This window comes from Sparus aurata, chromosome 15 (assembly GCF_900880675.1).
Source record: "Sparus aurata chromosome 15, fSpaAur1.1, whole genome shotgun sequence".
Taxonomy (NCBI): domain Eukaryota; kingdom Metazoa; phylum Chordata; class Actinopteri; order Spariformes; family Sparidae; genus Sparus; species Sparus aurata.
This window is the reverse complement of record NC_044201.1, coordinates 7,888,333-7,914,493: the sequence shown is the minus strand read 5'-3', so window position 1 is coordinate 7,914,493 and position 26,161 is coordinate 7,888,333. Positions and strand designations below refer to the sequence as shown.

The window sequence follows — 26,161 nt, the reverse complement described above, 5'->3', positions numbered from 1 at the left end:
GAGACTTGTATTAAACAGGAAGACGTGCATAGGGACATTTTCTTGTCTTCCCCATCCACTTTAGTTGTTAAGGAGAATGCTGTAACGCTTGACTTTCTGTGAAGCTTCATGAATGTTTTTCGCGGACTCCGAAACATCACCCAATTTTCTATCAGCGTATAGGTGAGTAGATAGTGACTAAATCTTAATTTTTAGGTGAACTTGTCCTTGAAGAATGTTAACGTGGCAATATAATATTGTCTGCAGAGTAATTAATTATCGATTAATCTGTCAATTCTGTTTTTGAATGGGTTCAGTTTATAAAAATGCAAGAAAAATATTCTAAAATGTGCGTCAGTCCCAGAAAACATGCTCGATACGCTTGCTTTTTTATTTGCACAAATGCAGAGCTAATGTTTTGAATTTATGCTTGATTCACAATTGACAAAAGTTTAAATTGTTGGCAGTTCATTTTGTGCCAGAAGATTCATAAAAGACACATTCTTTCAACATTTGATCATCATTCATTTATTCATTCATTCTTCACGGTATCTGTTATTGTTGAAATTGATTTAGGTTTTCCTCCCAAGCCAAATGAAACCTGCCCTTAACTAATAGTTACTGATCATAGGTAAAAAAAAAACCTGTGGCAGATGTCCAACAAAGTTACAACAAGGTGGAAGAAGACACTCACAAATGCTTTTTTTTTTTTTTAACACTGAAACACCTCTTATGGTCTGCTATGAGACAGTAGTTTATATGTCACTTCCTCTGAATTCTGGGAGGTGTCAGGTGAACGTCTCCAGGCCTAACATCTCCACCAGTGACTCTCTGCCTGGAGGAAAAGAAGCACTTTTTTTTTTTTTTTCCTCCAGAAAATGAGGTAATTGTGTTTTGGTGCGGCACCGTTATAACATAATTGAATTTTCTCCTTTATTGCCTGGGAGAGCCTTCAAGGGCTGTAGTGTTGAATTTCTGCCGACAAAGGGGAATGAAGTGTTAATTTCTGCTTACAAGAACAAAATCTCCTGCTTCTGATCTCGTTATGGTTGATTGGCTGTTGTCCGCAGACGTTCCTTAAAGGAAAACCAAGCAGACAGCGTATCAGGATCATCTCTCTTCCCTGAAACTAATGCTACTCTAATACACCGAGGGAGAGGCATGTTAGGTCTAGCGGGAAACTCTAGATCACCATAACACCTCATTTCATTCCCTCCGCCGAGAGAGTGCACAATCTATGGAAGCCTCAGGAATTATTTTACACGGCCTAAGCAAAACATGGTCAAAAATCCACATGATACAGGCAAGATGAGAAGATAACTTGGTTACATTCTGCTGTGTTTGGTTGTTTTTGGACCAATTAATACCCTTCCTTTCTTAGATCCCCACAAACAATCTCCTGGCTCCGTCTACTCCCTGGACCGCTGCTCAGGCCCACAGATGATCTATGGCCTCTTATCTTATTAAGGCCTTGAAGTGAACCACTAGGCAAATGTGACATCTTCAACAGCAGCACTAAGGGAAACAGTCTGCGTGAAGAGCTCATCTTAAAACTCTTTTGGCGGACTCTTACTGTGAGACATCCCCAAACCCTCTAAGAGATGTCCTGGACTGCGCTTTTTAATTATGATGTTTTTCATCTATTTTGTGTGAAGAAGCCCTTTTTACAAAGAAGTCACAAGAAAATGCTGTTGTTTCACATGCACACATGTTGGTCACATTGTATTCTGACATCTTTAAGAATTATTTTTTTTAAATTGACATATTTGGAAACATTGCCAAAATCTGTAAAGAGTCTAGATGTGAAATGGATACATATTATTCATATTAAAAGCTTGTCAGGCTTTTAAACTGTTGCTAATATCCCAACATAGAAACTACATGTACACAATGCAAGTATAATCTGGAACTGATGAATGGCTTTTGACATCATTCTTGCATTTTTTGGAGCTTGTAGGTACACAGTGTTTGTGGAAAACTGTGATACAAGGCTCTGGAGCTGGCTTACACGGGACAACTGTGCCACCAAGTGGACAGCAGGATAATTACAGGTTGATGGATAAACAAAGCTCAATGAATCCCCTGCATTTCCTGCTGTCAGACACATGAGCAAGTTTTATTTTCCTCAAGAAAACAGCTTGAGATAAATGTATTCATCGACAGTTTTTACTATTACTTTACTGGCTCTTTATTTAGGGCTCGCTCTCCTGACAGCTCTAATGACGGCCATTGTATTAGGAAAGATAACCTTATTCTCAAAGACTGCAAGACACCAACTCCACGGTGCGTTAGAGAATGGTTGGATGAATTTATTTGGGTTAGGCACATTGAGAAAGTATAACTGGGAAGAATCCTGTGATCCCTTGTCTCAACATACGGAATCAACCTGACTGCTTTTGTATTCATATGATAACCAGGTCATTTTCCCTCAATCATTGTGATCCTGTTTACACCTTATTTTGATGGTTTTACTTAATTAAATGTGGATGACATGTTCTATGCGATATTGTGTCCCTGACACGTTGCCGTTACTTATTTCCCTTCTGGATGTGTGTGTACCAGCCCATGTGAGTACATGTTTATGTTGGGTTTTGTGCATTGATTTATGTGTGGTTTATAGTCTATTTTCCAAATATGCATAAACATTCAAATGAAAAATACATAAAAATTACTTTTTGTATAGTACACACAACAACAACAGCAAAATGGTATCAAGGTGTTGCTACAAATGTGACAGTGAAAAAAGGAGGAGAAACTGGTCTGTTAGTTTTATCATGTGAACAATAGACACGGAATGAAGACATATAGAAAACGGATAGATAGGCGGTCATGAGTAGACTGGAATAGGTGACAGATAACATACAATTGATAACCTAGGTGAAGTTAGTTTTAGGTTGGATAAATGACCCTGTTGTGTGTTTGAATTACACAAAAATAATGTTTCTTCATGCTGACTTGGAGTGAAAATCATGCTAAAAAAAATACTAAACTGATTTCATGTAGCACACTTATTTTGTTATTGTGTTATCTATTTCTTTTGCAAAACAATTTTTCTAAGACAATGGCCAACCCAGTGACTCCGAAAGAGTGCTGAATTGTTTAACTAAATGGGACAAATAACACACATCTCTTTTTTTTTATTGATGATGATTATTATTATTATTATGGATATTATTTATTTTATATGCAGATTTATTGTGAAAATTTAGCAGGTTTTATCAATAGCTTCCATGTCATGTGACCCAGTGACTCCAAATCAATGACGAATTGTTTTATAAGACAGAATAAAGACACAAATAAGTGCAATTAAGACACACCTGTTTTTATTACTTTTACTTACTTCATTTGTCCCATTTAGTAATACAATTCGGCATGGATTTTGAGTCACTGGGTCACATGACATGGAAGCTATATGAAAAGATATGCTGAATTTTCACAATACATTTTCATATGAAATAGAAGAAGCAGAGCAATGTGATCAAAACAGGCGTGTCTTATTTGTGGTTTGCAGTCACATGACATGGAAGCTACTGAAAAAACAACAATCGAAACAAGTGTATTAGATGGGATCAGATTAGTTTTATTTATTCTTTATCATAAGTTTGCATTTATATTATCGAGTCAGCGTGAGGAAACATTGTTTTTGTGTGAATCAAACAGACACCGGGGTCATTTATTGATGGTCCCTGAGTCAGCCTCCAGCGCTAAGCGTCCTCCAGCTGCCAACACTGAGGAGGAGACGCCGCTGAGTGTCTCCGGAGTGAATGTCTGTCCAATATCCGACCGAAAGCAAACTTTCTGATGCACAAGAAAAAACTTACAAAATGTGCTTACTACACAGTCTCCACTCACTGATACTCTGCCACATCCTCCACCAACGACCCCCCATGAGCAGGCTATGAACTCACCCCTCCTGCCTTCTTACACAAACCCGATGGGCGACTGCTGCGGGTCAGAGGAACCCGGATCTACTTCAGGCGGTTCTAGGGAAAAGGGGCGGGGCGGATGTGGACTGACACCAGACTCCTGCCATGGCTGCAGCGGTGTGGACCGACCGAGGACGGAGAGCTGCGGCTGTTTTGGGGACAGTGACTAGATCCACATCCAGTCACACCGCTCTGAAACCCCAGTACGACGCACTGGTGATCGGAGGAGGTGAGACCTGTGCACGGGCGGGGGGGGGGGGGGGGGGGGGGGACAAAAAGCGCAGGAAACTACAGAGCTGTGCAGCATTAAACACCCCGCAGCACACAGTGTAATGTTGACACAATGTTCCAGCTAAGTTTGCAAAGGTAGTTAGTGAGGTTTCTCTCTCACTTCTTAAAAAGCATTTAGACAAAGAAGTGATTTTGGTGTGATTACAGTATCATCTTTACTTCAACTTGTATAACTTTGCGCTATAAAATATATAATAGAGCAGCTTGAACATCCGTTGAACACTGGAGCTGATTTTTAAATCTAATGGGGAATTTACATTTGTTTTAAAGAAAACTATCTGACATTTTTCATATACCATTGCAGGGCACAATGGACTGGTGGCAGTAAGTTAATGCATGTGTTTCCCAACACCTACAGTATGTTATAAAACATTATATGGGTGAGTATGGGGGTAAAGGTGTGTGTGTGTGTGTGTAGGCTGCCTATCTACAGAAGGGAGGACTGAAGACAGCAGTGCTGGAGCGCAGACATGTGCTGGGAGGAGCAGCTGTAACAGAGGAGATCTTCCCCGGTAGGTTGGCCTCTGGCTGGGTTTATACAATCCTGGTTCAACCCAGGTCATACAGGTTCCATCCAGACCAAATGTTCAAACAAATGAAACATAAAATAATCCTGTATCATTTTATGTGAGTGAACACATACTGTAAACTGGTACTCCTCTCTGAAAAACAAATAGTATATTTAAAAACGTAGGAACAGAGTATCTGCAACATGAACGTTGTCTTCAATTTTGGTGAACTGATCCTTTATGGTGCAAATGTGCTACTAAGGATGAATGAACGTTGAATAAACACTATCAGCAGGGGTTATATGCTGTTTTTTTTTACAGTCTCACAAGTGTTATTATGCACTGTATCAGGTCATACTCAAAAGAGATGTACTTTATTTTGTCAGGTTTCCGCTTCTCCAGGTGTTCCTATTTGCTCAGTTTGTTAAGACCCCACATATATGCAGACTTGGAGCTCAAGGTAAACATTGTCAAGTCTTAAAAATATATTAAAGTATATGTTAAAACTCTTTCCGGGAAGGCTTAACGTGATTGCTCTTCATTTTTGCGTAACGCGACGACAGAAACATGGGCTGAAGGTGTATATGAGGGACCCCCATGCCTACACCCCCATGCTGGAGGAGGGGGTGGGAGGTGCCCCGCCGAGGTCTCTCACCCTGGGCGCCGACTTGGCCATGAACCAGATGGAGATCGGCAAATTTTCGCAGAAGGATGCTCAGGTGATTTAAACATTAAGTCAGCGATAGTGAACGATTGACTCTTTGCACCTTTATCTCGCCACCAGTGCAAAGTTATTTTGCCCCTTTTTCGTACAGTCCCACATTCCTACACCCACCCTCACCTTGACCCATTTTTTGACATGTTTCCAGGCTTTCTCTGAGTTCATTGCATACCTTGACAAGCTGGCAGGAGCCATCCACCCTCTTCTGGATGCTCCTCCTATAGATATTCCAGGTGTGACGGCTGGGTCACTGAGGAAGAGGCTGGCTGCTGCTAAAACCCTGAGGCCTATTATCAAATGCGGTGAGTTCCTGGGTGTGCACTTGGCAAACAAACGTACTCACAGCGTAACCCGTGTTGTTTTCTGTGGTAACCAAGTCATAACGAGTTGTGTTTTTCAATTTTAAAGGCTTGAAACTGGGCAGAAACATTCCAGATTTCTATGAGATCGTAACTGCTCCGATAATGAAGGTTTGTGATCCTTTGCGCGGTTTTGCGTCGGTTGCTGTTTTTCTGCTGACTGCATCAAGAGCGACTCATATTTTGTGTCGCAGATCCTCAATCGGTGGTTTGAGTCGGAGCCGCTGAGAGCGACACTGGCCACTGATGCTGTGATAGGAGCCATGACCAGTCCAAGTAACCCTGGTAGTGGGTGAGATCCCTATTAGAGCACTCAAAACTACAGGTTTAACTGCAGAGACCTTCAGAAAACACTGATGTTGTGGTCTTGCCTCGCAGGTATGTGCTCCTGCACCACGTGATGGGAGAGCTGGAGAAGGAGAAGGGAGCATGGGGTTATGTGGAGGGAGGAATGGGCGGCGTGTCTCAGGCTATCGCTAGCTCTGCTCGATCCCGTGGTGTAGACATTTTCACTGAGAAGGTAATGCGGTTTCGATTCATTATACTGGTCAGATTTATTTAGCTCTTCAGGCATAAACCACGTGTTTCCTCTGCAGGATGTGGAACAGGTCCTGGTTGATTCAGATGGTGCTGCCAAGGGAGTGGTGTTGAAAGACGGCACAGAGATCCACAGTAAAGTTGTTTTGTCAAATGCCACCCCTTATGTTACCTTTAAGAATCTCACTCCACAGGTAATAAAGACAACATGCACAGCTCATGTGACAATGGCACCAGACAATGGGATTTATTCTGGCCTCCTGTTTTTCATCGTAGGCTGCCCTTTCTCCAGAGTTCCTCAAAGCTGTGGATCAGATCGACTACACCTCACCTGTTACCAAGATCAATGGTAAATCTGCTCTGATTCTGACTTCTGACCAAAGGTGCTGTTGAATTAATATAAAATATATCAAAAATATTAAACAATCCACAAAGGACCAGAACTGTATAGCCACGTAGGCTACTAACTGCAGGGCTCAACATCTCATCTGTGTGCAAGTGTTGTTTTAAAGGATTAGTTCATCCTAGAACTAAAACTCTGTCATTATCTGCTCACCCCCATGAGGATGAAAAGTCTAAAGAAATTTCATAGTCCATAATACATTTCTGGCACTTCATGCTAAGTTTTTGGAGGCCCAGTGATGACAAATTCATTTGAAAGGAAGTTCATGACACACTTTTCATCCCCAAATCTTCCCTGTAGCTGCCAACCAAAAAGGCGTTAACGTGCATCCTGTCCGAAGTGGGTGCACAAGGTCGACCGTGCATTCAAGTATGGAGCCATTTTAGTTTGTTTTTTTTTCAGTCCCCCATCTGCTTAATTTGTTAAGGAGCTTAAAAGAAGTTTGAAGAGCATCGCATTTGGGTTGAATCAATACTTACACACTTTAAAATCTGCAAAGAAGTCGGAAGGTTATAAGACAAAGAAGACAATAAGGCACCAACAGATGCAGTTTATCAGGACGGATCAGGTTTTATTACTCCACTGTGAGTGCTTGATATTATTGCAGTGTAAGATTAGGTCTCTGCCTAAGCACGTTTCAAGGTTTGGGTATTATAAAGCTGTGTAAAACATAAAACTAAAAAGATGTAAAACGTTCCTCGGCTTCCTGTGTGGTGCAGTGTAGATCCTGCATGTTAATTACAGTATAGAGCTTGAGCTGTAGGGCTCAGGAAGCCTTAAACTGAGCCTTTACTAATGATAGTCTGTCGTATTTTAACAGTCTTAGCCTTTGTAAAGCATTTGAGCAGTGTTATACATATACACAAACATATTGCATGTACTGAGGGTTGCGCTTATTCAAATATTGAATTGATTGTCAACTGAAGCTCATAAACACATTTTGCCTTACCAAAAATAAAAATGTACATGAAGATGATACGTAATCGTAGCACAAACACTGATTGCATGTACTGTTTCTTTGTGTGTACAGTGGCAGTGGACAAGCTGCCAAACTTCCTGGCATCCCCCACACCAGACGATAAACCCGGACCCCACCACCAGTGCTCCATTCACCTCAACTGTGAGAGCGTGGAGGTGCTGGAGACTGCATACAAAGAGGCCATGAATGGACGTCCTTCAGCAAGGTATGTACATAAGTGAGACGCACATAACGCTTTCTTTTATTTCCTCACAAGATTCAACACTTTAGATTCAGAAAAGAAGGTTAATGTTAAGTAAGCGTGAGTCATACGTTACTCACTGGAGAGAATGTAGGACAAAGTGTAAGGCGCTTGTTACAGTAGAGATTAACAATGAAGCTGCAAAAAGAAATACTTACAACAGTATTTAAAACAAAACATATAAGTTTTGATGCATCTCAAAATGTCTTATGTCTTAAAGGTGGACTATGTAGTTTTGGGGAAGAAACTTAAATCAGAAGAGAAAGATCTTCTGTTACTGAATTTTTTTTTTTATGCCTCAACAAACTAAATAAATAAACAAAAATGTATTATTACCTCATTGATATTCTGAATTTTAAAAATCTTAGTTTTAATTTCTTCTCCCAACTACATAGTGCCCCTATCAAACTATAGTTAAACTATATTCCGTGTAGTTATTTATAGTTATTTTCTTAAGACATTATTGTCAATGTAACTCTCAGTAAGACAAGGCTTGGATGTCCACACAAGCTCATCTCGTAGACGATGCTTCCTCTCGGATGAAAAGGCTTCTGTCCTGTAATGTCTGTATATCAATTTGTTTGCTTGCTGACCATTCAATCTTTAATAAAAAAGCATATCCAATCTCAACAGTTGTTTTCTTCGCTCAAAGTGTCTCTTTGTCTTTTTTTACTGCCATAGTTTCATCATTAACTCACCCTCTCACCCACCCTCCACCATCTAGTCTCATCAAGCCCCCTTTATTCCTGTAGACCTATGCTGGAGATGACCATCCCCTCGACGTTGGATCCGACTCTGGCTCCCCCTGGCTGCCACGTGGTGTCACTGTTCACCCAGTTCACCCCTTACCACATAGAGGGCAGGGAGTGGACAAACCAGGACAGAGAGGCCTTCGCGGACACTGGTAACGTGCAGTGATCTGACACTTCTCATAGCGCCACATGTGCCAAAACGCCTGCTAAATATATTACTCAAGCATACACAGAATGGCTTGGAGAGAAAAGGACGAGATTATCCACTTTCTGAAAACAGGAATTTAGTTAGGCGCAATCATAATATGAGGCCATAATCTGTACTTTTTTAAAATTATGAATGGTGAAATTCAGGAAGTGTTTCCGAAATGGATAAACTGTTTAAATGTATGTATACTGATCAACCTGTTTCAGTGATAAAGGATGTGTTTGTCTGCCTCCTCAGCATTCGACTGGGTGGAACAATACGCCCCTGGGTTCAAAAAGTCAGTCGTTGGCAGGGACATCCTGGCTCCACCTGACCTGGAGAGGATCTTCGGGCTCACTGGAGGGGTATGCACCGCACACTGTGCACATTTTAGAACCAAGCCGCAATATTTGAATGTTGATACAAATCCGGTCTGCTTGGCACAATCAACTGTTCAGCGGACAAGGAAGTCATTTGCATCCCCTGCAGTGTTCAATATCTGCTCGGATACAGGCTGGTTGTATAAGCAGTTAATGGTTACAGACAGTTTTACCACAACCCATGAGTCAGAATCAAAGTTCACGGCAGCTGTGTAAAGTGACACCGACCACAGTGAACGATGTGCTTAACTGGCACGCTACTTTTCCCACAATGACGTAATTATATCAAGTAACACAGAAAGAAAAGTCAACACGTTGGCTGTGTTTTTACAGAATATCTTCCATGGATCGATGTCATTGGACCAGCTCTACCTAGCACGACCTTTGCCCTCTCTCTCAGACTACCGCTCACCGATTAAAGGGCTGTATCTGTGTGGCAGCGGCTGTCATCCAGGTTTGCTATTAATGCTTAACTGTCAGATGAATATTGGGTTCAAATGTGACTGTATGTTGTGTGTAGTGTAGTAGTCATGTATGGGATGTTGTCTGGTGTAAGAAGAGCAGAGTTATTTGACCTTTGGACCTATCGAGGAAATCTTATCCTCGCTGCTGATGATAAAGAAATTAATGACGTGTAGTCTGGTGGCTGAGTGCCCTGTCTCTAATTTCTCGGCACAAAATAAATTATGTTTTTAAATGTTTGATGTTTTCTTATTTCAGGTGGTGGTGTAATGGGTTCACCTGGCTGGAACGCAGCACTCACCGTCATGGCGGACCTCAAACGTCGCTGAAACATCTGACGGCATCAGTCTGCGGTTCACTCATCAGTATTCAGTATTATTTCTGTGAATTTGACTGATTTTGAGCCATGAATTTCAACACTTGCTGATCAGTTGTTTTAGCACCATATTACGTTGGCTAATCTGCTAAGAAAAAAAATGGGATAATGTTTGATTTAACAATACAACCTACATAAAATGTAAGAGAAAAGGAGAGAATCAATAGAAGTGGCCTTTAGGCTCTTTATATGCCATCCATTTCACCCAGTAAAAAGAAAACTAGATATGGAAGAAGATCGAGATATTGATCTCTGGTGCAATATTGCCACACAAAATCCTGCTGTGACACTTGAGTGTCAATACATTAAGTAACAGCACAGTGATAATGTTGAAGACAAATGCATTTATAGTGTTAATGATACTTGCCTCCATGAAATGACCTCAGTGTAATGATACAAATATGGTACTATATGGTGGAACTTTTTTACAACTTTGTATGAATAAATTTCAATGAATTCAATCAAATATGTTTCCTTTTCTTTAAACTGTGCATACTGATTATGCCGTGTTTTATGTTGCCTGGGCTAGGTATCTAATTAGGAAGTCTTTCTCACAGCAGCTCTGTATTTTTCCTGTGTATTCAGTTTGTACACTGTCTGGCCCCCCAAAAAGTGACACACTCTATAATTCGAGCCTGATGAGTCATGGCATTGTCATCATGGCTTCTATCACAGCATCAGTAGCCAGTGATGCTTTCAGTGGCTCCAGCTCAATGTGCCGATTGAGGATCTGGTCATTCAGTACATTCAGGTAGTCGGATGACCTAATTTTTTTTGGGCACACAACGTTGCTGAACCTAGACCTGACCAACTAAATCAACCCCAGATCATAACACTGCCCCCACAGGCTTGTACAGTAGGCACCAGGCCTGATGGCTGCATCACTTCATCCGCCTCCCTTCTTACCCAGTTGCCCCCACTACTTTGGAACAGGCTAAATCTGATCTCATCAAGCCACATGACCTTTTTCCATTGCTCCAGCATCCAATCTTTATGCTCCCTGGCAATAGAAGCATTTTTTGTTCCAATTAGCCTCACTATTTAGTGTTTTTTATAAGGCTACACAGCTGTTTCTCAACCCCTTGAGTTCTCTTCGCATTGTGTGTGAGGAAATGTTCTTACTTTCACTATTACGACAAGCCGTGAGTTCTACTAAATAATGGTCTGCCAGATGAAACATTAATCACTGCAGTAATTATCCAATGGAAGACTCATACCGATTTGCTTAGTTAAATCCAGATGGTGACTTTTTGGCCAGGGAGTGTATCTGGACCCTGAAACTGAGGCAGATGAAGGCTGACCATCAACCCAAAGCATTCAGTGCAATCAAATGTCTTTGTCCTCTGAATGGTGTGTTTTCAAACAACAGCCTTTGAAAAATACTTGAGAAAGAAAAACTTAAGTATTGTCCATCTGTTTTTTTTAATATATATATATCTTTATAGTCTTGTGTTTTTGTTGCACTCAAAAAAAATTTAGCCTAAATTGTCTTTAAAGATTCCGCATTTAAGAATTTGCCACCTTTCACATTCTGTGGTTAGCTAGTTAGCTCAGATGTGCAGCTAGCACTCCGACAGGGAGCCCGGAGTCCTGGGTGAGTGTTGTGTTTACATCGCTAGCACAGGAGCTTATTACTGGGATCGGGCAGCGCTAGCTGGTTAGCATGTTAACTTCAATATCTTTTCCTGCAACAGAATACGTAGACGTCATAATGTCAAAACTGTGTTTTCACATTCTATTGACAATTTATTAAATTTTTGAATGTTTTCAACTGAAATGATTACATATCGCAGCTTTAAGTAAAAATTACTGAATGTTCCAGTATTCAGAGGGTTGATGGTTTGAATCCCCAGCTCCCTCATCTGTATGTCAAAGCATCCTTGAGCAAGATATTGAACCACAAATAGTTCCTGATGAGCAGACTGGCACCTTGCATGGCATCAGAGTATGAATGTATGATTGGGTGTGACAAGGGTTGTAAAGTGCTTTGACTGGTCAATAGACTGGAAAAGTGCTACAGAAATGCAAATCCATTTACCATCTAATTGTTTAATTAAATGTCAATGTAACAGGTTGCATATTGTGTTTATCGTGTAAGTATTATACACAAAAGTGAAGTATTTAAATCATCTGTAATAAATCACATTTTTTAATTCATACACCTTGACTCAACATAAAGGGGCAGCTTTGCATTGAATATTACCATTTAAATTGGACATATGTACGTTGGAATTCGACTGGAAATGTACATATAATTAAAATATTTAAAGTAGTAACATTAAGTAAGAAGTAAATACATTAATTAAAATGTAGTGTTTAATATCTCAAGTGGAACCTTAAGTAGGCCTAAATATCATATTAAGGCAATTAAATATATGTCAGTGGAATTAAGCACGGTAGGAAACCATTAATAATTAATTAGCTGCGATAAGAGGCATTCTTTGTTGGTACTCATCACTGTCTGTGATAACATCTCTACCTTTCAATAATCGATAATGGTGTCCTGTCCCTTTAAGACGCAGCTCAGGGTGGACCCAGCGTCGCCGTTTGACGCTCAGGAAGTGGACTAAACCACCGAAGATTCCCGCAGATTCGTTATCGCTTGTCCCAATGTTACAAACGTGTGCTCTCTAACTTAAACCCTTTGTTTAAGTGACTTTTGTTGGATGTCTGGGACGATAATGCTGGATGGTTGCGCTCATGAAATTCACCAGAGACATATGCAGGCTGCTGGGACTCGGGAGCGGTAAGGAACGTCCCCGTTTTCAAAACTTTCTAAACTCAACCGCAAGTTCAACTGGTTCCGTTCGTGACAACAGAACGCGTTTGACATTGAAACCGTGGATACAATCCAACACGTTGAGATTTTAAACGGTGTATTTGTGGCGGTATTTTTCGCCGTTGTCTGTGTCGTGAGGCTGTAACTGTGTTCTTGGTTAAACAATGAAAAGTTCCCCCTCCTGCCAGTTCCACCCTTGCTTGCACGGCTTCCAAGTTTGGCGCAGTCGGTGCCAAGAAGTTGTACTAACTCATCTGAAGCAGACTTGTATACCCAGGAGGCTAGTTATAACATAACGCACAAGCCTGAGCGTGCTTTATATATGTGTCGGGAGATGTACGGTGTAGGTTAAGACTAACAGATTAGGAGGAGTACATTCCCTGGTGCATGTTGGTATGATAACAATGCCTCATACGCTGTAGGTGGCACAGCCCTGTATGGCCCCGATCACGTTCAGTGGTACAGTCAGAGCTTTAGGAGCATCAAGGTATGTCTCTTTAAATATGTCATGTGCTACAAACTTTGTTCCTCTTTTGCTTCCCCGTGTGTCGTTTCCTGTTAGAGCAGGTTTGTTTAGTGCCTTACTGTTAAACCCACTCCATCAGAGGCGGATGAGCATCCAAGAATACAGCTTTTATTTTGAAAGATCTCCTGCTTGTTTCAAGCTGTCAACTTCAGACTAAGGGACAGCAGAGGCAGACTAGACATTTTTTTATTTAAAATAGAAATCTTTGTGTGTGTGTGTCATGTTTACTTTGTAAAAGCTCTGTTAGGTCTACTACACTTGTACCCTCCAGCCATGCACTTTGCATGTAGAAAGACTAATGATCCACTGTACAGGATTTGCAAACACCCCCTGTCTTAAGTCACTTTCCAAAATCACTTCACACCACTGAAGCTTATTTAGTGGTGACAGATCGAGCGATAAGGTTATGTCGTCATCGTCTTTCTTTTCTACCTGTAATGCTGAAACATAGCAGTGAGAAGCTGATTTCCTGGGTGAAGCTCTTGTCCTTGATGATACACTGTTGTTTTGCATTCCTGTGGAAAGAGCTCACCTTTCAACTCCACACCAATTTAAGCAGTCTCCTTGAACAGGAGAAACAGAGGCTCTTTTGTTGCTTTCGTCCACGTAATCTTGTATCATTTATTTGTCGGGAGGGCATTCCATTATGAGTTAAGATTTAACAAAAAGCCTGATTCAGCTAATGGGATGGAGCAGTGGTTGTTTCTTGACATCTGAGTAGCTAGCCGGACATAGACAGCTGAAATTCCTTCCACTTTCTATGTCTGTGTGGAGAGACTTGCTCATTGCAATGCAAGAACCGTAGACTCTCTCCATACTGTATTGGTGGCAATGACACTTAAAGGGTAACTCCAACAATGTTGTACATTAAATATGTTTACAGGTATTGGAGTACTACTGCATGTCAAAACATTAGTACAACTATACTGTGTGGTACTGTGAAAAAAGTAATATAAATTATTTTGTGGTTCCAGAGGAAGCTGAAGGTAATCTGATAAATTGCCTCCAGTGATGTCACTCAGTCACAAAAATTGAATTGTGGGTAATGTAGACATGGGATTACTGATTCTGATAATTAGTTTTTAAACTGATCATAATGAGCCCAACATTGTTATTGGAGTGCATGCAGACCAGGGAGCTGCTTTTCAAAACTGGTGCCCACATTACCCACAATGCAACATAACCACTGAGTGACATCACTGGAGGCAGTTCCTCTGGAGCCACAAAAGGCATTATACTACTACTTTTTTTTTTCCACAAATGCAGGTGTACTCCTAAAGACCTGTAAACACACTTTAATGTGTAAAATTGGGTGGAGTTACCCTTTAATTCAAAAGATATACAAAATATGCTGGAGTGTACATGGATGGATAGTTTAGGCAGAACTTTTCTTCTATCTCAAATCATATATTTAGTCAATTTATCAGCACTGTGTAAAATGTTGGCCAGATCCCCAGCACACTTTTAGAATATAGGAAATGAGGAAGTGAAGTGACTGCTTGTCGTCTTTTCCTACAAGAAATGCCGCATGCAATACATAGAGCTTGCGTTAATAGACCACAAACTGCAACAAGCAGCAGGAGAGTAGCAATAGCTCCCATCGATGCCTCACGAGTCACAACATGAGTCACAGACCAAGTATGAATTTGTCACTGCTCTGGAGATCTTTGCTGAACACATGGAAATCTGACACCACATAGATTCCTGCATGGTCCGGTGTTTTTGCTGCCTTCATGTCTTGCCATTTTCTTGATGCCTTTGGGCCTAAACCAGTTGTGGTTTGATCTGATCTATGCGCTCCAGCACCCCCACTTATCCCACATTCTGAACAGTGGTTGTTGTCTATGCCCCATTTCAACCTTGTTTCTCAGAAAAGATATTGTTTTCTCAAACAGCTGTGCCCGAGGCAGCTGTGTGTTGCATGTGGACAAGTCAGATGTGTCTCAACACCGAAAAGAACCAACTTGAATCAATCTCACTGAGCAGTTTTCTGTCCCATGTGTACTTTTGGCTCAAGTTGGGCTTGCCTTGCTCTTTTTCTTTTAATAAGGAAGCATTACATCATTTTTCCTGTCTCCACCCAATGTCATTTAGAATTTTGGCGTCTGTAATCAAAGGCCGTAGTGGTTAGAGGTGAACGTTAACAGGGAAGGTGGAACGTGTTTATTTGCAATCCAGGCAAGCCAGTGTTACAAAGATCATGGTCAGCTTGGCTCTTGATGTGCACATGTGGCACTTATGCTTGTACAGAGAAACATTATTGTGAAGCATCAGTTATTTTAGTTAAAAGGTAACTTCTTGTACCCTTTTCTTGATAAAGAACGATGGAACATAATGTGCATAAATAAAAACCAGCTGTTCAGACTTTTCCTGGACCTGTTCCTGTATCATCCTAAACACAATGGCCACATTGAAACATCATATCTGGTCCACAATTGTTAACAGAAAGAAGACAGATTAAGACTAAAGGGTCTAAAGAGCTGACATGCCGTATATCTTCCAACAGGCCCCCCTGTCCAGCAGCAGGAGGAGCAGATGGACTGTAGTGCCGCAAGCCCTGACCCGAGTGAAGATGCCCCTTTGTCACAGGTAAACAGATCGTGTCAGACCGACAGGGCATCGTCAGGACCGCAAGGGTGAAGGTACAATGTGCGATGTTCAACTCTGTGTATGCGCGTGTGTGTTTGTACAGGATGCATTAAATGGAGAGGAGGATTTGACCGAGGAGGAGAAGGTCAGACGAAAGGCGGAGCGACGCAAAGCTAAGAGGAAGGTGGGCAAGGAAACACATACCTCTGTGAGATCCTACTTGCCCTTCTTAATGGAGTGGTGTAGGGACGAGGTATTTGTGTTGGTCCAACTGGCAGTTAGCATCGCCCTGGTTCGCTCGATGAAAATCGATTTTTGAATTGGATGATCGATTATTGCAGAGAATAAGCTCCGTGGCAGATATAAGTTAATGATACTTGCACATTTTGGTCAGTAAGATAATCTTCACAAATAAAAGCCACTTATGATTTTTTTGAAATGCAAATTAAACCACCACAAGTAAAAAGCTAACATCAGGCTATGAACAAAGTCAATAGTGGTCGCATGACTTCAACGTCGCCACCACTAAGCTTTAGACTGCACTATACTAGACCCACTTTACTATAAATTGATTAATCTATGAGTTGGAAACTTAAGTCAGCCTATTAAGACAGTGTAGTAAATGAGTCTCCATGTTCAGCCTGCTGATGTATAATATCTGTGACAGCTTCTTTAGTATCATTTAGCCACCTTCAGACATGTAAAGCCTTAAAAATACACAAGGCATTCATGGGCACATTTCATGTTGTACGAGTAACCGTGAATATCTCCTAAACTTGTGTTAACCAGGCATCTAAACGGAAACCTATTCAATAAACCCTTCTGAGACGAGGGAACCGGAAAGTGCAAAAAGGCTAACTTATTTGGAGCTTTAGGACTCATACCTGTTACACTCAAATAATAACACACACATAATCTATTATGTTATGAATGATGGGTAAAATCATGCATTTTCTGATGTGTCAAGTACTGAATCTGTTTCAGCGCCGTCGAAAACGCAAGAAGCAGGAGCAGGTTAAGCAAAATGAGAGCGCCGAACAGGTAATCGCATTATTCTTGCTGTAGGTTTACTGTGCCTTTACCTTTACTGCAGATAACTAGATATATATACTGTATATGTATTTAGGATGATGAAGAGGAGGATGGAGGCGCAGAGTCTGAAATGGACGAGAGCGAGTCAGAAGCAGAAGTCGGCGCTGAAGAGGAGAAGCAAAGAGCGCAAAAAGAGGAGGTGAATGGGGCAGCTGCCTCACAGAAGCACGTCGCCACAGCAGTGATGGCTCCTTCGGGAATCAAAGGACATCAGAAGACCCATGGCAGACCCGCTGAAGAGGTAGGACCACTATACTATTCTCTAGTTTAAGGAAATGAATCAGCTGGTGTCATATCTGTGAAACCCTGCAGCTTGTAGACTTAAGACATCATTGTCTGCCTTTCTGCCTACCCCAGGAGCCAGAGTGGGATGTGAGCAGTGCCTTCTTTGCTAATGCTGCTAGCCATATCAAACCCAAAGGATCAAGTCGCAAGTCCAAAGAAAACAAGGAGAATGAGTCGAGGAGAGAGGTGAATGAGCGCTAATAGATAATCTAAGATGAGTAGGGAAAGAAAGAGCTCTCATAATAACTGTCCGCAGCCGGTCCAAAGTCCAAATGTGTGGAAAAGTGGACCCTGGACCATGAAATCTTTTACAACAGTTGAAATGTGTGTGTTGACTGAGTATATCTCGCCTGTCATTTGTGTGTTGAATTAGTCTTTATTGTTTGTTTTCTCAGCACTGACTGTAGTTTTGCAAAATGTTATGCTAATGGCAGTATTTCCTGCTCAGTGTTCAGAAGTTGATGATCAAGCACATTTTCACAGCTGTAAATATTGAACCTATTTTTTTTTTTCACAGACAAATGGAACTGACACCATGACCAAGAAAAGTGCATCACTGACAGGTGAAAAATGATTCCTGCATGCTTTTTAAGATGATATTCATAGAAAAAGGAAATTATTGATTAAGTAAACCTTTTGTACAAACCTGTCAACATTGTAGCATTGCCCTCGGGCTGTCAGCTCGCCAGAGAATTATTTACAAGCATTTTTCTTTCTAGCAGAAAAAGGGATAAAACTGGTGCAGGAGGGGCAGTACGCACAAGCAGTCGCTATGTTTACAGAAGCCATCAAATGTGATCCAAAGGACAACAGGTTCTTTGGGAACCGTTCCTATTGCTATTACTGCTTGGAGCAGTACCCTCAGGCCCTGGCCGACGCTGAACGCTCCATTCAGCTGGCCCCAGACTGGCCCAAAGGACACTTCCGCCAGGGCAGTGCTCTCATGGGCATGAAGGTGGGCACAGGCTACTGTGGTAATGGGATATAGCATGCAATCACAGAAGTACCTGCTATATAACGTCACATTTAGGCCTCTGGGATAGAATAAGCCTTTACTAACACATTTCTTTGTGTGCTGCAGCGTTACAGTGAGGCAGAGAAGGCCATGGAGCAGGTGCTGAAACTGGACAAAGACTGTGAGGAGGCTGTCAATGACCTCTTTAACTGCAAAGTGCTGCAGTTAATGGTAAACATACTCACAAGTGGTGAAGGTGTTTCCTGTAAAGCTTGGCAGCTGTGAATGAGTTTCCTCTGAACTTTATATTTATAGAAGCAACAGTTTACTATTAAACTAGTCATTTTGGCTTGAAACCTTATCCTTTTGATTGTATTTTTTTGGCTGATTATTCTTTTTTTTGTCTCTATTCTTATCTCAGGAACTTGGTTTTGAAGAAGGGCAAAGTGTCATGCTGCTGGAGAAGTTTTCGACTGTACAGGCTGTTCTGACAGCTTGCTCTGATGTTGCCCGGGGTAAGATCACATCTACATATTGTATTTCCATATTTTATTTTAAGAAAATAAAATGCATTTCTCAGTCTTTCTTTTTAAACATTCTATTGTTAAAGCTGTTTTTGTTTTGCAGCTGGGAGCCAAGATTCATCAGTTGTGCAACCAGGGTAGGTAACCATCAAAGTGAGGGGTCAGAGGGGTTTGTAGCTTCTCTTGTAGCTAAAATGAATGTTGTTCACCATATGTTGTACATTTTAGTCGTAGTTTGTCACAACTTTATTGTTCTTTGGAGAAGTTGAACAAAACTGACTATCTAAACTGTGATTTTAATGCTGTCACATTCTTTCTCTTTTCCTCAGAAGCCCTTGTCCGTCTCTGTGGGTGGGAAATGTGACGACTGAGCTAACCGAGAAACACCTGTGGGACCTTTTTAAAATGTACGAACATAGTCCAGGAAAATATTTGACATCAACCTAGTTCATGACTTACGGCTGGACATATTGTGATGAGACTATAATGTATATTGTCTTTAGATTTTAGATATCGTAAAATCATGATACTGTTGTCTTTGCCTTATTGTAAAGGCTCCATTACAGTAAAGGGATGTCATTTTCTAAACTAATCAGAATGTGTAATACTTCCTTTAACCCACTTAGTCATTATATCCACATTACTGATAATTATTTATCAAAAATCAGTGTGTTGTGTAATTGTGTTGACATTTTTTTAAAGGACCAATAGTCATCCTTTGTCTTGTCACCCAGTGCTAGCACTCATGAAGTACTTTGGGGGACTGAGATATATATTGTGTATTTCAATATAGCCTAAAAACATCACTTTTTATTATTTAATGCAATATCACCCAGCCCTATTATGACTTTATACAAGTCTATATAATCCATGAACTATTCCTAAAACACTCGTGTTTGTACGTCTTTGAACAGGACATGTAATCTAATATTTAACCAGGGTAGTTGTCGACTTCACTGTTAAGTTGTTTGCTTTGCGTTGTAGGTACGGTGAGATAGAAAGTATCCGTGTGCTGCATGAGAGATTCTGTGCCTTTGTCAACTTCAAGAATGCAAGTATGGCCGCTCGTGCCATGGAGAAACTAAATGTGAGGACTTTTAGGTTACCCTCTCAAAATCTTGTTTGTTGTTGTTTTTTTTTAAAGAACATTATGGTGGATTATTACAAGTACGCCTTCTTTCGCAGGGTTATTGTATTGAGAACACGCGTTTAGTGGTGAGATATCCAGACCGTCGCACTCAGAGGGTCCTTCCTTTCCCACTGAAGGCCTGCCTCCCTGTCACACAGCAGGCAGGGGCAGCTGCTGGGTAAGCAGCACTTCAGCCTCACCTCACCAGTTTGAAGTGCGTTTATACTCGATATGCTTCCTATGCATCTCACTGTGTCTCTGTCATCTTTCTCTCTGTCCAGACTGAGACGACGTGGCCCAGTAAATGGAGACGAGTGTTACTTCTGGAGAACCACCGGCTGCCATTTTGGGGACAAATGTCGCTACAAACACATTCCTGATCAGAAAGGCAAGGACCGGAAGCCCTGGCAGCCCTGAATTTGGCCTACACTCTGCCCCAGTGGTGTGCAGGAAGGTGGGATGCACAGACTGCGCCAAAGGAGCCGGCACTTCCTGGACCAGGTTCCCTGGGCTTAGAATACTTACTGTACCGAATGGACCAGAATAGTCAAAGGATCAGAGCCAGCAGGGATGATCACAAATGTGCCATGGAAGACTGGGAGTATAAAGGTTTTTATTTTAATGCAAGAACTGTTGATCAGTTGTACAACATGAAACAGCAGGTTCACAATTTCACCTGCTGTAGTCTTTGTTTTGAATGAAAACCTTCATAATCACAGCACTTCACAGCAAATGGTGACCTATTCCTCCTTTAAAGGATACGACCTAACCTCACAGGCCGACAACATAACAAGGAAGTGAAACCGCCTTGGCCCGCTATTGGAAAAAAGAAGTAATGTTGCTGCCACGTACAGCAGTAATGAAAGGACTCAGTATGGATGTGTCAGGCCAGGGCTCTTCAGTGATAATCCTGGGGACTTTCCTTCTCCAGAAATTCCACCACAAAGCAGTGTTCCTCCCCATTTTTAAAAGTTCACACACTTGATAAGTTCTTTTATCTTGCAGTTTGTGAAGCTGATTTTTAGGTTGTGGTTCATTCTGGGGCTCCATTTCCCATTTGTTATTCCTGTGCCCATATCGGCACACGTTCCACCAGACCAAAGACTTACCAACGCACATACTTGACATTTCAGTACCTCCCCTATGCAGACGAGGGTTTTGTTTTAGCCAATAAGCTACAGAGACCCAGAGAGGTGCCTTTAAACTGTGCTTGTAGCCTTAGTTAGGATGATCACACGTGGGTAAATACACTTCAGATATTGCAAAAATTGTCTGTATTAATGCATGGATCAGGTGTATGTCTCTTTATTCACCTATTGGCTATCCCTTTGTTGAAAGATTGAACACACACACACACTGCATGCCTGTTCAGCTGGTGGACAACCTCTGGAGGTCATTGTGCTTGGTAGAAACACTTGATTTCATGCAATTCAGTAGCATATTACCTTCATGAAGGCTGCAGTGTTTATATCTTGTGAGACTGTGTCAGAGAGGTATTGTTTCAACTCTGTGGCCATTTCGATGCAGTAGTTGTTGCTTTTGTTGTATTGGATTGCATGAAATGTCCGGTGTGACGTCCAGTCAGTTCTGCAGGCTTCTTCCTATTTTAGTGGACTTTGGCGCAAATGAATAACCTTCCTTTAACTCAGCATTACAATATGAAAAATGCTTTCCAGGTACATTTGCATAGTAAACATCACAGTGCTTTATGTCTATGCAAAAGTCATGTGCCGACTTGATTGTCAGTTCTGTGTCAGACCTCCACACACCTCCCACCTCTGGTGTAAGTAGTCTGTTTTGTAGGGTGTTATTGTCTATGACAAACATGGTGACGTCATTGATGAAGTAGTTCCAGACAGTGCCTTATAAGAATTCATGCTCGGTCATGTGCACACACACATTCATGGTCATGTGTGTAACACAGCACAGTCAAACAATGATTGAACTTTGATAGCAGTGTTTTTGACCTTAGGGAGGTCTCCAGTTCAGTATTTCAGTGAACCAAAGAATGCTTCATCTGTTGGCTCTGCACTGAAGACAGCTTTTGTTCTTTCAGGAGTTTCAACACTAGACGGTGCATTAAAACCCCATTGGCCTGTGTCTGTATCATCATAAAAACTACAGCTATATCACTTGGTTTAAGCCCACACTACGTTCACTTGCAAACTATGCACAGCATAGTGAGAGTATTTATTTTCCTATTTATACCTAAGTTTTTTTTTTTTTCTATTTCTTTTTTACACCATACTTTGGGAGATGAGAACAGCTTTGAATACTTTCACTCAATTTATGGTAGGTTATGTCCCTTCTCCTGTTTGTCTCTCGCTTCAAGAGACTTTATTAAGAATCATTAGTGTCAACACTGTCACATGCTGTCACTTCTACATCTCTTGTATTACTTTCTGTCTTGTGGCTAAAACGTGTGAAAAAGGAACAGGACACCAAACATTACAACTGCACTTGTCGATTTAACAAACTTACTTGTCCATATTTGAGTGGTGTTGTTGGATATGGTTGAAAAGTGCATTTCATTTGCAGATAAATAAAATGTGCTGGATGTTTCCACAGCATATTCAATTTCATCTTGAGGATATTTCAAAATTTGACAAAATGTAAGATCTCCCTGAGTTTAATTTTATCTATTTGGTATGTTTTTATTCTTTTTGTTTCAAACTATTTCAGGAAAATGGATTTTTAATGATGATGTACACATTGATTACCAGAGCACTGCAATCCTGTTAATCTTCCAATTATTTTGTATTATCGTTACTGCACTGCAAAAAGAGTCTTTTATATTTAATAAATGTATTTGAACCACCTATACCACAAAGGCCTGAGTCTCTTCTTGTTGTGAATGTGAATTTTCAGACAGTGATGTGCGGTTTTCCTGCCTGCCACAGGGAGGCAGTGTTGTACATGAAAGGTTCGCACTGAAATTATGTCCCCAACTTAACAAGCCTATGCAATGCCTATACATTCATCTTTTTTGATCTCCAGGAACCAAGATGTTGCTCTAAGTCATTCCTGATGCTCAAAACCAAGAAGAAGTAAATCAAAGCAGACCAAACTGGTGTGGGGGGGAATAAAGTAACCCTATCATCACTCGTAAGAGACACTTGTGCGGCCAGCATGAAAGAAGCATTAGGGAATCTGAAACCACGCAGACCAGTGGGAGATGGAGATGTGACTAACAGGGCTGAGAACGTGTGGGAAAAGCAACCATTATGCCACAGATGACATTTTGAATAGAGAAGAAACTGAAGCCTGAAGCCACCTGCCATTGCATACATACTCTGTGCAAGATGCTGCAATAATTAAAGGAGCACTCTAAATATTTTACACACAGAGTTCTGTGCACTCAGTGAAAATGAGCACAGACACTTCCATAACGCCTTCAAAAGTTTGAAAGCCCAGCAACAGAAAGCCAATGTACTAATGACGGATGTTGTGCCACTTTTGCCGTTTTTTTTAATTTATTTTTTAATTCCCCAAACTGTATGAAACTACATTTTTGAATTGATGTAGAGATTGCAAGCATGGATTATAGTTGATAATCTATTTAACCGCAAAAGTGACTTTGATTGAACATGCAAAACACGATCAACTCATTGAATACGACACACATACACTCATTGTTGTTGTCAGTTATGACGCTAATTAGTCCTGAAAAATCTTTTTTTCTATGTTGTTGCACATGATAACAATGAGGTACAAAATCTGAACAATAGATTTTCTTAAAATATTGATATCTTTCAGGAACTTAAAAGGTACAATTTTTTTAGACAGTTGTTTGAGTCACATTCCCAGGTTGTGCAATAGTGACAATTTGGGTCAGTTACCAGCCCGACCTAACAAACCCCCAGAGCGTCAGTATTTGATGACCTGGGAATCAAAAATCAACTGTCTTTCTCTGAGATATATTTGGACAGTGAGTGCTTTTGATACCTCAAGTACATTTTGCTGGTGATACATGTGTATTCGAATGGAAACTTTACTTGTAACAGTATTTTTACACTGTAATATTGTACTTTCACTTATGTAATATATCAGTGTTTCTTCTAGCGCTGGGTATTCACTGCTGATGCCACATTCTTTGCCTTTAATTGACATATTCTTGAACTTTATTGTGTAATTTAAGCCCACCTCTTCGTTAAGGCGAGGATGATCCAATGATGTCCACTTTTATGTACAGCTCTCTCCGCTCTCAGCCCTGCAGCCTGTGCGGCCTCTCCTCTATACAGTGCATGCCCACACACTCCTATAGCTGGTATGAAAGTAAAAGCGTTATGAAAGCCTGGAGAGACGGCAGTGGGGGTGAGTGTGAGGAGGTGCTGTCGTTTCAAAAGGCACTTGTTTATTGTTGGAGAGCATGTATTTATTTCATGCCTCCACAGATTGTGGGTAAGGGCAGAGCCGGCTCGGTCGGCATAATTAGAGAGGTGGAGAGAGAGAGAGAGAGAGAGAAAGAGAGAGAGAGACCTCTGCCACAGAGGGCTGCTTCGCTCACACACTCTCTTAGCCCCGTGAGCCCTCTGAGACCTTGTAACACACTCTCACTAACACACACACACCCACTGAGCTTTAAAATATTGGCACACACGCAGCGACACCTGTCTAGGCTGGTTTAATTTGTCTGATATGCATGAGTGCATCGCAGGTTATGATGGGAGGATGTCGCACAAAGAAACTATAGCTATATCTTTAAACCCCCCCTCACCTTTTTTTTTTTCTTCTTCTTTCGTTCCTCTCCGTGTCGGCCTTTGAGATCCCTCTGATTTGGCCCCGCTAATAGGGGGTCTGCTCTTCCTGTTCGGGTTTACCAGTCAGGGAGGGACCACCATCCTGCCACCCAGTCGCACCATCACTGGCACACACAAACATCTCAATTACAGCTTCAAAGTTTACATGTGCGCACACAAATACACACGGTATGTAACGTATGATTTATTTATTTTTTTCCTTTCACCGTCTGAACCCTGCGTACGGTGTAAGTGTTTTTTTACGGTCGTGGTTGATGTTTTAGTCGCTCGCTCCCCTGTCACGATTGTAATTTTTCATGCCTATGAATAAACCTAACCGCCTCAAAAAAGGTGCCCACTGAGGTTTACTTGAAAAACTGAAATACAGTTTATCAACACGGCCAGGGCCAAAAATGTCCAGGGTTGCTAAATTTGCTTCAACTCCTCTGGAAATGACTCGAAAAATAAATAAACAAGTTTGAAACATGCAGAGAGGCCTCAGTAAGTCGGATCAGGACTGAGAACTGAAGTGACCCCGGCTAGGAAGCAGTAAAGGAGGACGTTTTTTTTCCGATTTTATTTTATTTTTTGTCTGGGTGTACACTGATTAAATGTTTATACCATGATGACAGGTTACACTATAGTAACACTCCTGGGCTGGGGAGGTATGGTATATTCTCATCAGTCACGTTCACCATGGCTACGGTGAGGCTGGGCCTATTTTAGAGTTGGTGGTTTGCGGTCATCTCAACAAGGAAATATCTACCCTGTGGTATAGGGAGCTTCTTTAAGACACTTGAAACTTGATGTTTGAGACTATTCTGGAAGTATAGCTCTTCCTGTTGGTCACATTTACACACGTTCACGTTCACGAGCTTGTGTAACGCTCTGAGTGTCGGGTTGTGTAAAGCACCTCTAGCCTATCAGAGAAGAGAGGTGTATAGAGGCCGAATTTGAGGACAAACACTCGATTTAAATTGATTTCGCAATGTATGACGGCCAGTTCTGGGAAGATACGAAACATCCCATCCTGAAACTGAGTCTTGTGGTTGCGGGAACATAATTCCTCAAACGTTCACCGTCAGATTCATTTATCTGCAAGGACAGACCGCCTCATTCATCAGACAGCTCATTGAGCAATGCTCAAAAAGTATTCATCTACAATTATAAGACTGCCACCTGAGTTGGAAAGACAAATCCTCCTTCGGTGGAGGGAACCCTCTACTTTGATTTTTGATTTTATTTTACAGCTGTTGGAGCATCATTTAGACAATTAGGTGGCAATCTCATAAACCAGCTTCACATTGAGCATTTAATTCAAGTCAACAGTTTTAAATGGGAGAAAGATGCCTTCAGGGAACGAGAGCACAGGAGGAGGGAGGGAGGGAGGGAGGGAAGGAGGGAGGGAAGGAGGGAGGCAGGGATATAGGGAGAAGGAGGG

General features: G+C 41.3%; 2 protein-coding genes across 3 annotated transcripts; both read left to right on the top strand.

The window, feature by feature from the left end:
• The first annotated feature begins 3,985 nt into the window (after nucleotides 1–3,985).
• On the top strand, nucleotides 3,986–10,568 carry pyroxd2 (pyridine nucleotide-disulphide oxidoreductase domain 2). The gene is made up of 16 exons (XM_030440970.1): nucleotides 3,986–4,134; nucleotides 4,501–4,520; nucleotides 4,615–4,708; nucleotides 5,092–5,165; nucleotides 5,269–5,424; nucleotides 5,575–5,728; nucleotides 5,835–5,896; nucleotides 5,980–6,077; nucleotides 6,164–6,305; nucleotides 6,382–6,516; nucleotides 6,599–6,671; nucleotides 7,756–7,909; nucleotides 8,698–8,849; nucleotides 9,143–9,249; nucleotides 9,598–9,718; nucleotides 9,985–10,568. Exons 1-16 carry the CDS (start codon nucleotides 4,011–4,013, stop codon nucleotides 10,053–10,055), a joined length of 1,737 nt encoding a protein of 578 aa, XP_030296830.1. The 5' UTR covers nucleotides 3,986–4,010; the 3' UTR covers nucleotides 10,056–10,568.
• A 2,073-nt stretch (nucleotides 10,569–12,641) lies between these two features.
• On the top strand, nucleotides 12,642–22,804 carry LOC115597030 (tetratricopeptide repeat protein 31). 2 transcript variants are annotated; one of them, XM_030442597.1, is made up of 15 exons: nucleotides 12,642–12,848; nucleotides 15,914–15,996; nucleotides 16,100–16,180; nucleotides 16,981–17,037; nucleotides 17,123–17,329; nucleotides 17,446–17,559; nucleotides 17,891–17,936; nucleotides 18,093–18,328; nucleotides 18,455–18,559; nucleotides 18,750–18,843; nucleotides 18,956–18,989; nucleotides 19,182–19,259; nucleotides 19,837–19,939; nucleotides 20,038–20,159; nucleotides 20,263–22,804. In XM_030442597.1, exons 1-15 carry the CDS (start codon nucleotides 12,791–12,793, stop codon nucleotides 20,396–20,398), a joined length of 1,554 nt encoding a protein of 517 aa, XP_030298457.1. In that variant the 5' UTR covers nucleotides 12,642–12,790; the 3' UTR covers nucleotides 20,399–22,804. The 2 variants fall into 2 exon arrangements, with proteins under 2 accessions (XP_030298457.1, XP_030298458.1); XM_030442598.1 differs by having other exon boundaries at nucleotides 12,643–12,848; nucleotides 18,096–18,328.
• The last annotated feature ends 3,357 nt before the right edge of the window (nucleotides 22,805–26,161 follow it).

Excerpts from the sequence above, each read along its gene's own strand:
- LOC115597030 (XM_030442597.1), top strand. The coding sequence starts at position 12,791 with ATGGTTGCGCTCATGAAATTCACCAGAGACATATGCAGGCTGCTGGGA. Across the intron at positions 17,560-17,890 it reads AGAATGAGTCGAGGAGAGAG|ACAAATGGAACTGACACCAT; the intron begins GTGAATGAGCGC and ends TTTTTTTCACAG. Across the intron at positions 18,560-18,749 it reads GCAAAGTGCTGCAGTTAATG|GAACTTGGTTTTGAAGAAGG; the intron begins GTAAACATACTC and ends TTCTTATCTCAG.
- pyroxd2 (XM_030440970.1), top strand. The coding sequence starts at position 4,011 with ATGGCTGCAGCGGTGTGGACCGACCGAGGACGGAGAGCTGCGGCTGTT. Across the intron at positions 4,135-4,500 it reads CGCACTGGTGATCGGAGGAG|GGCACAATGGACTGGTGGCA; the intron begins GTGAGACCTGTG and ends ATACCATTGCAG. Across the intron at positions 5,166-5,268 it reads ATGCAGACTTGGAGCTCAAG|AAACATGGGCTGAAGGTGTA; the intron begins GTAAACATTGTC and ends ACGCGACGACAG.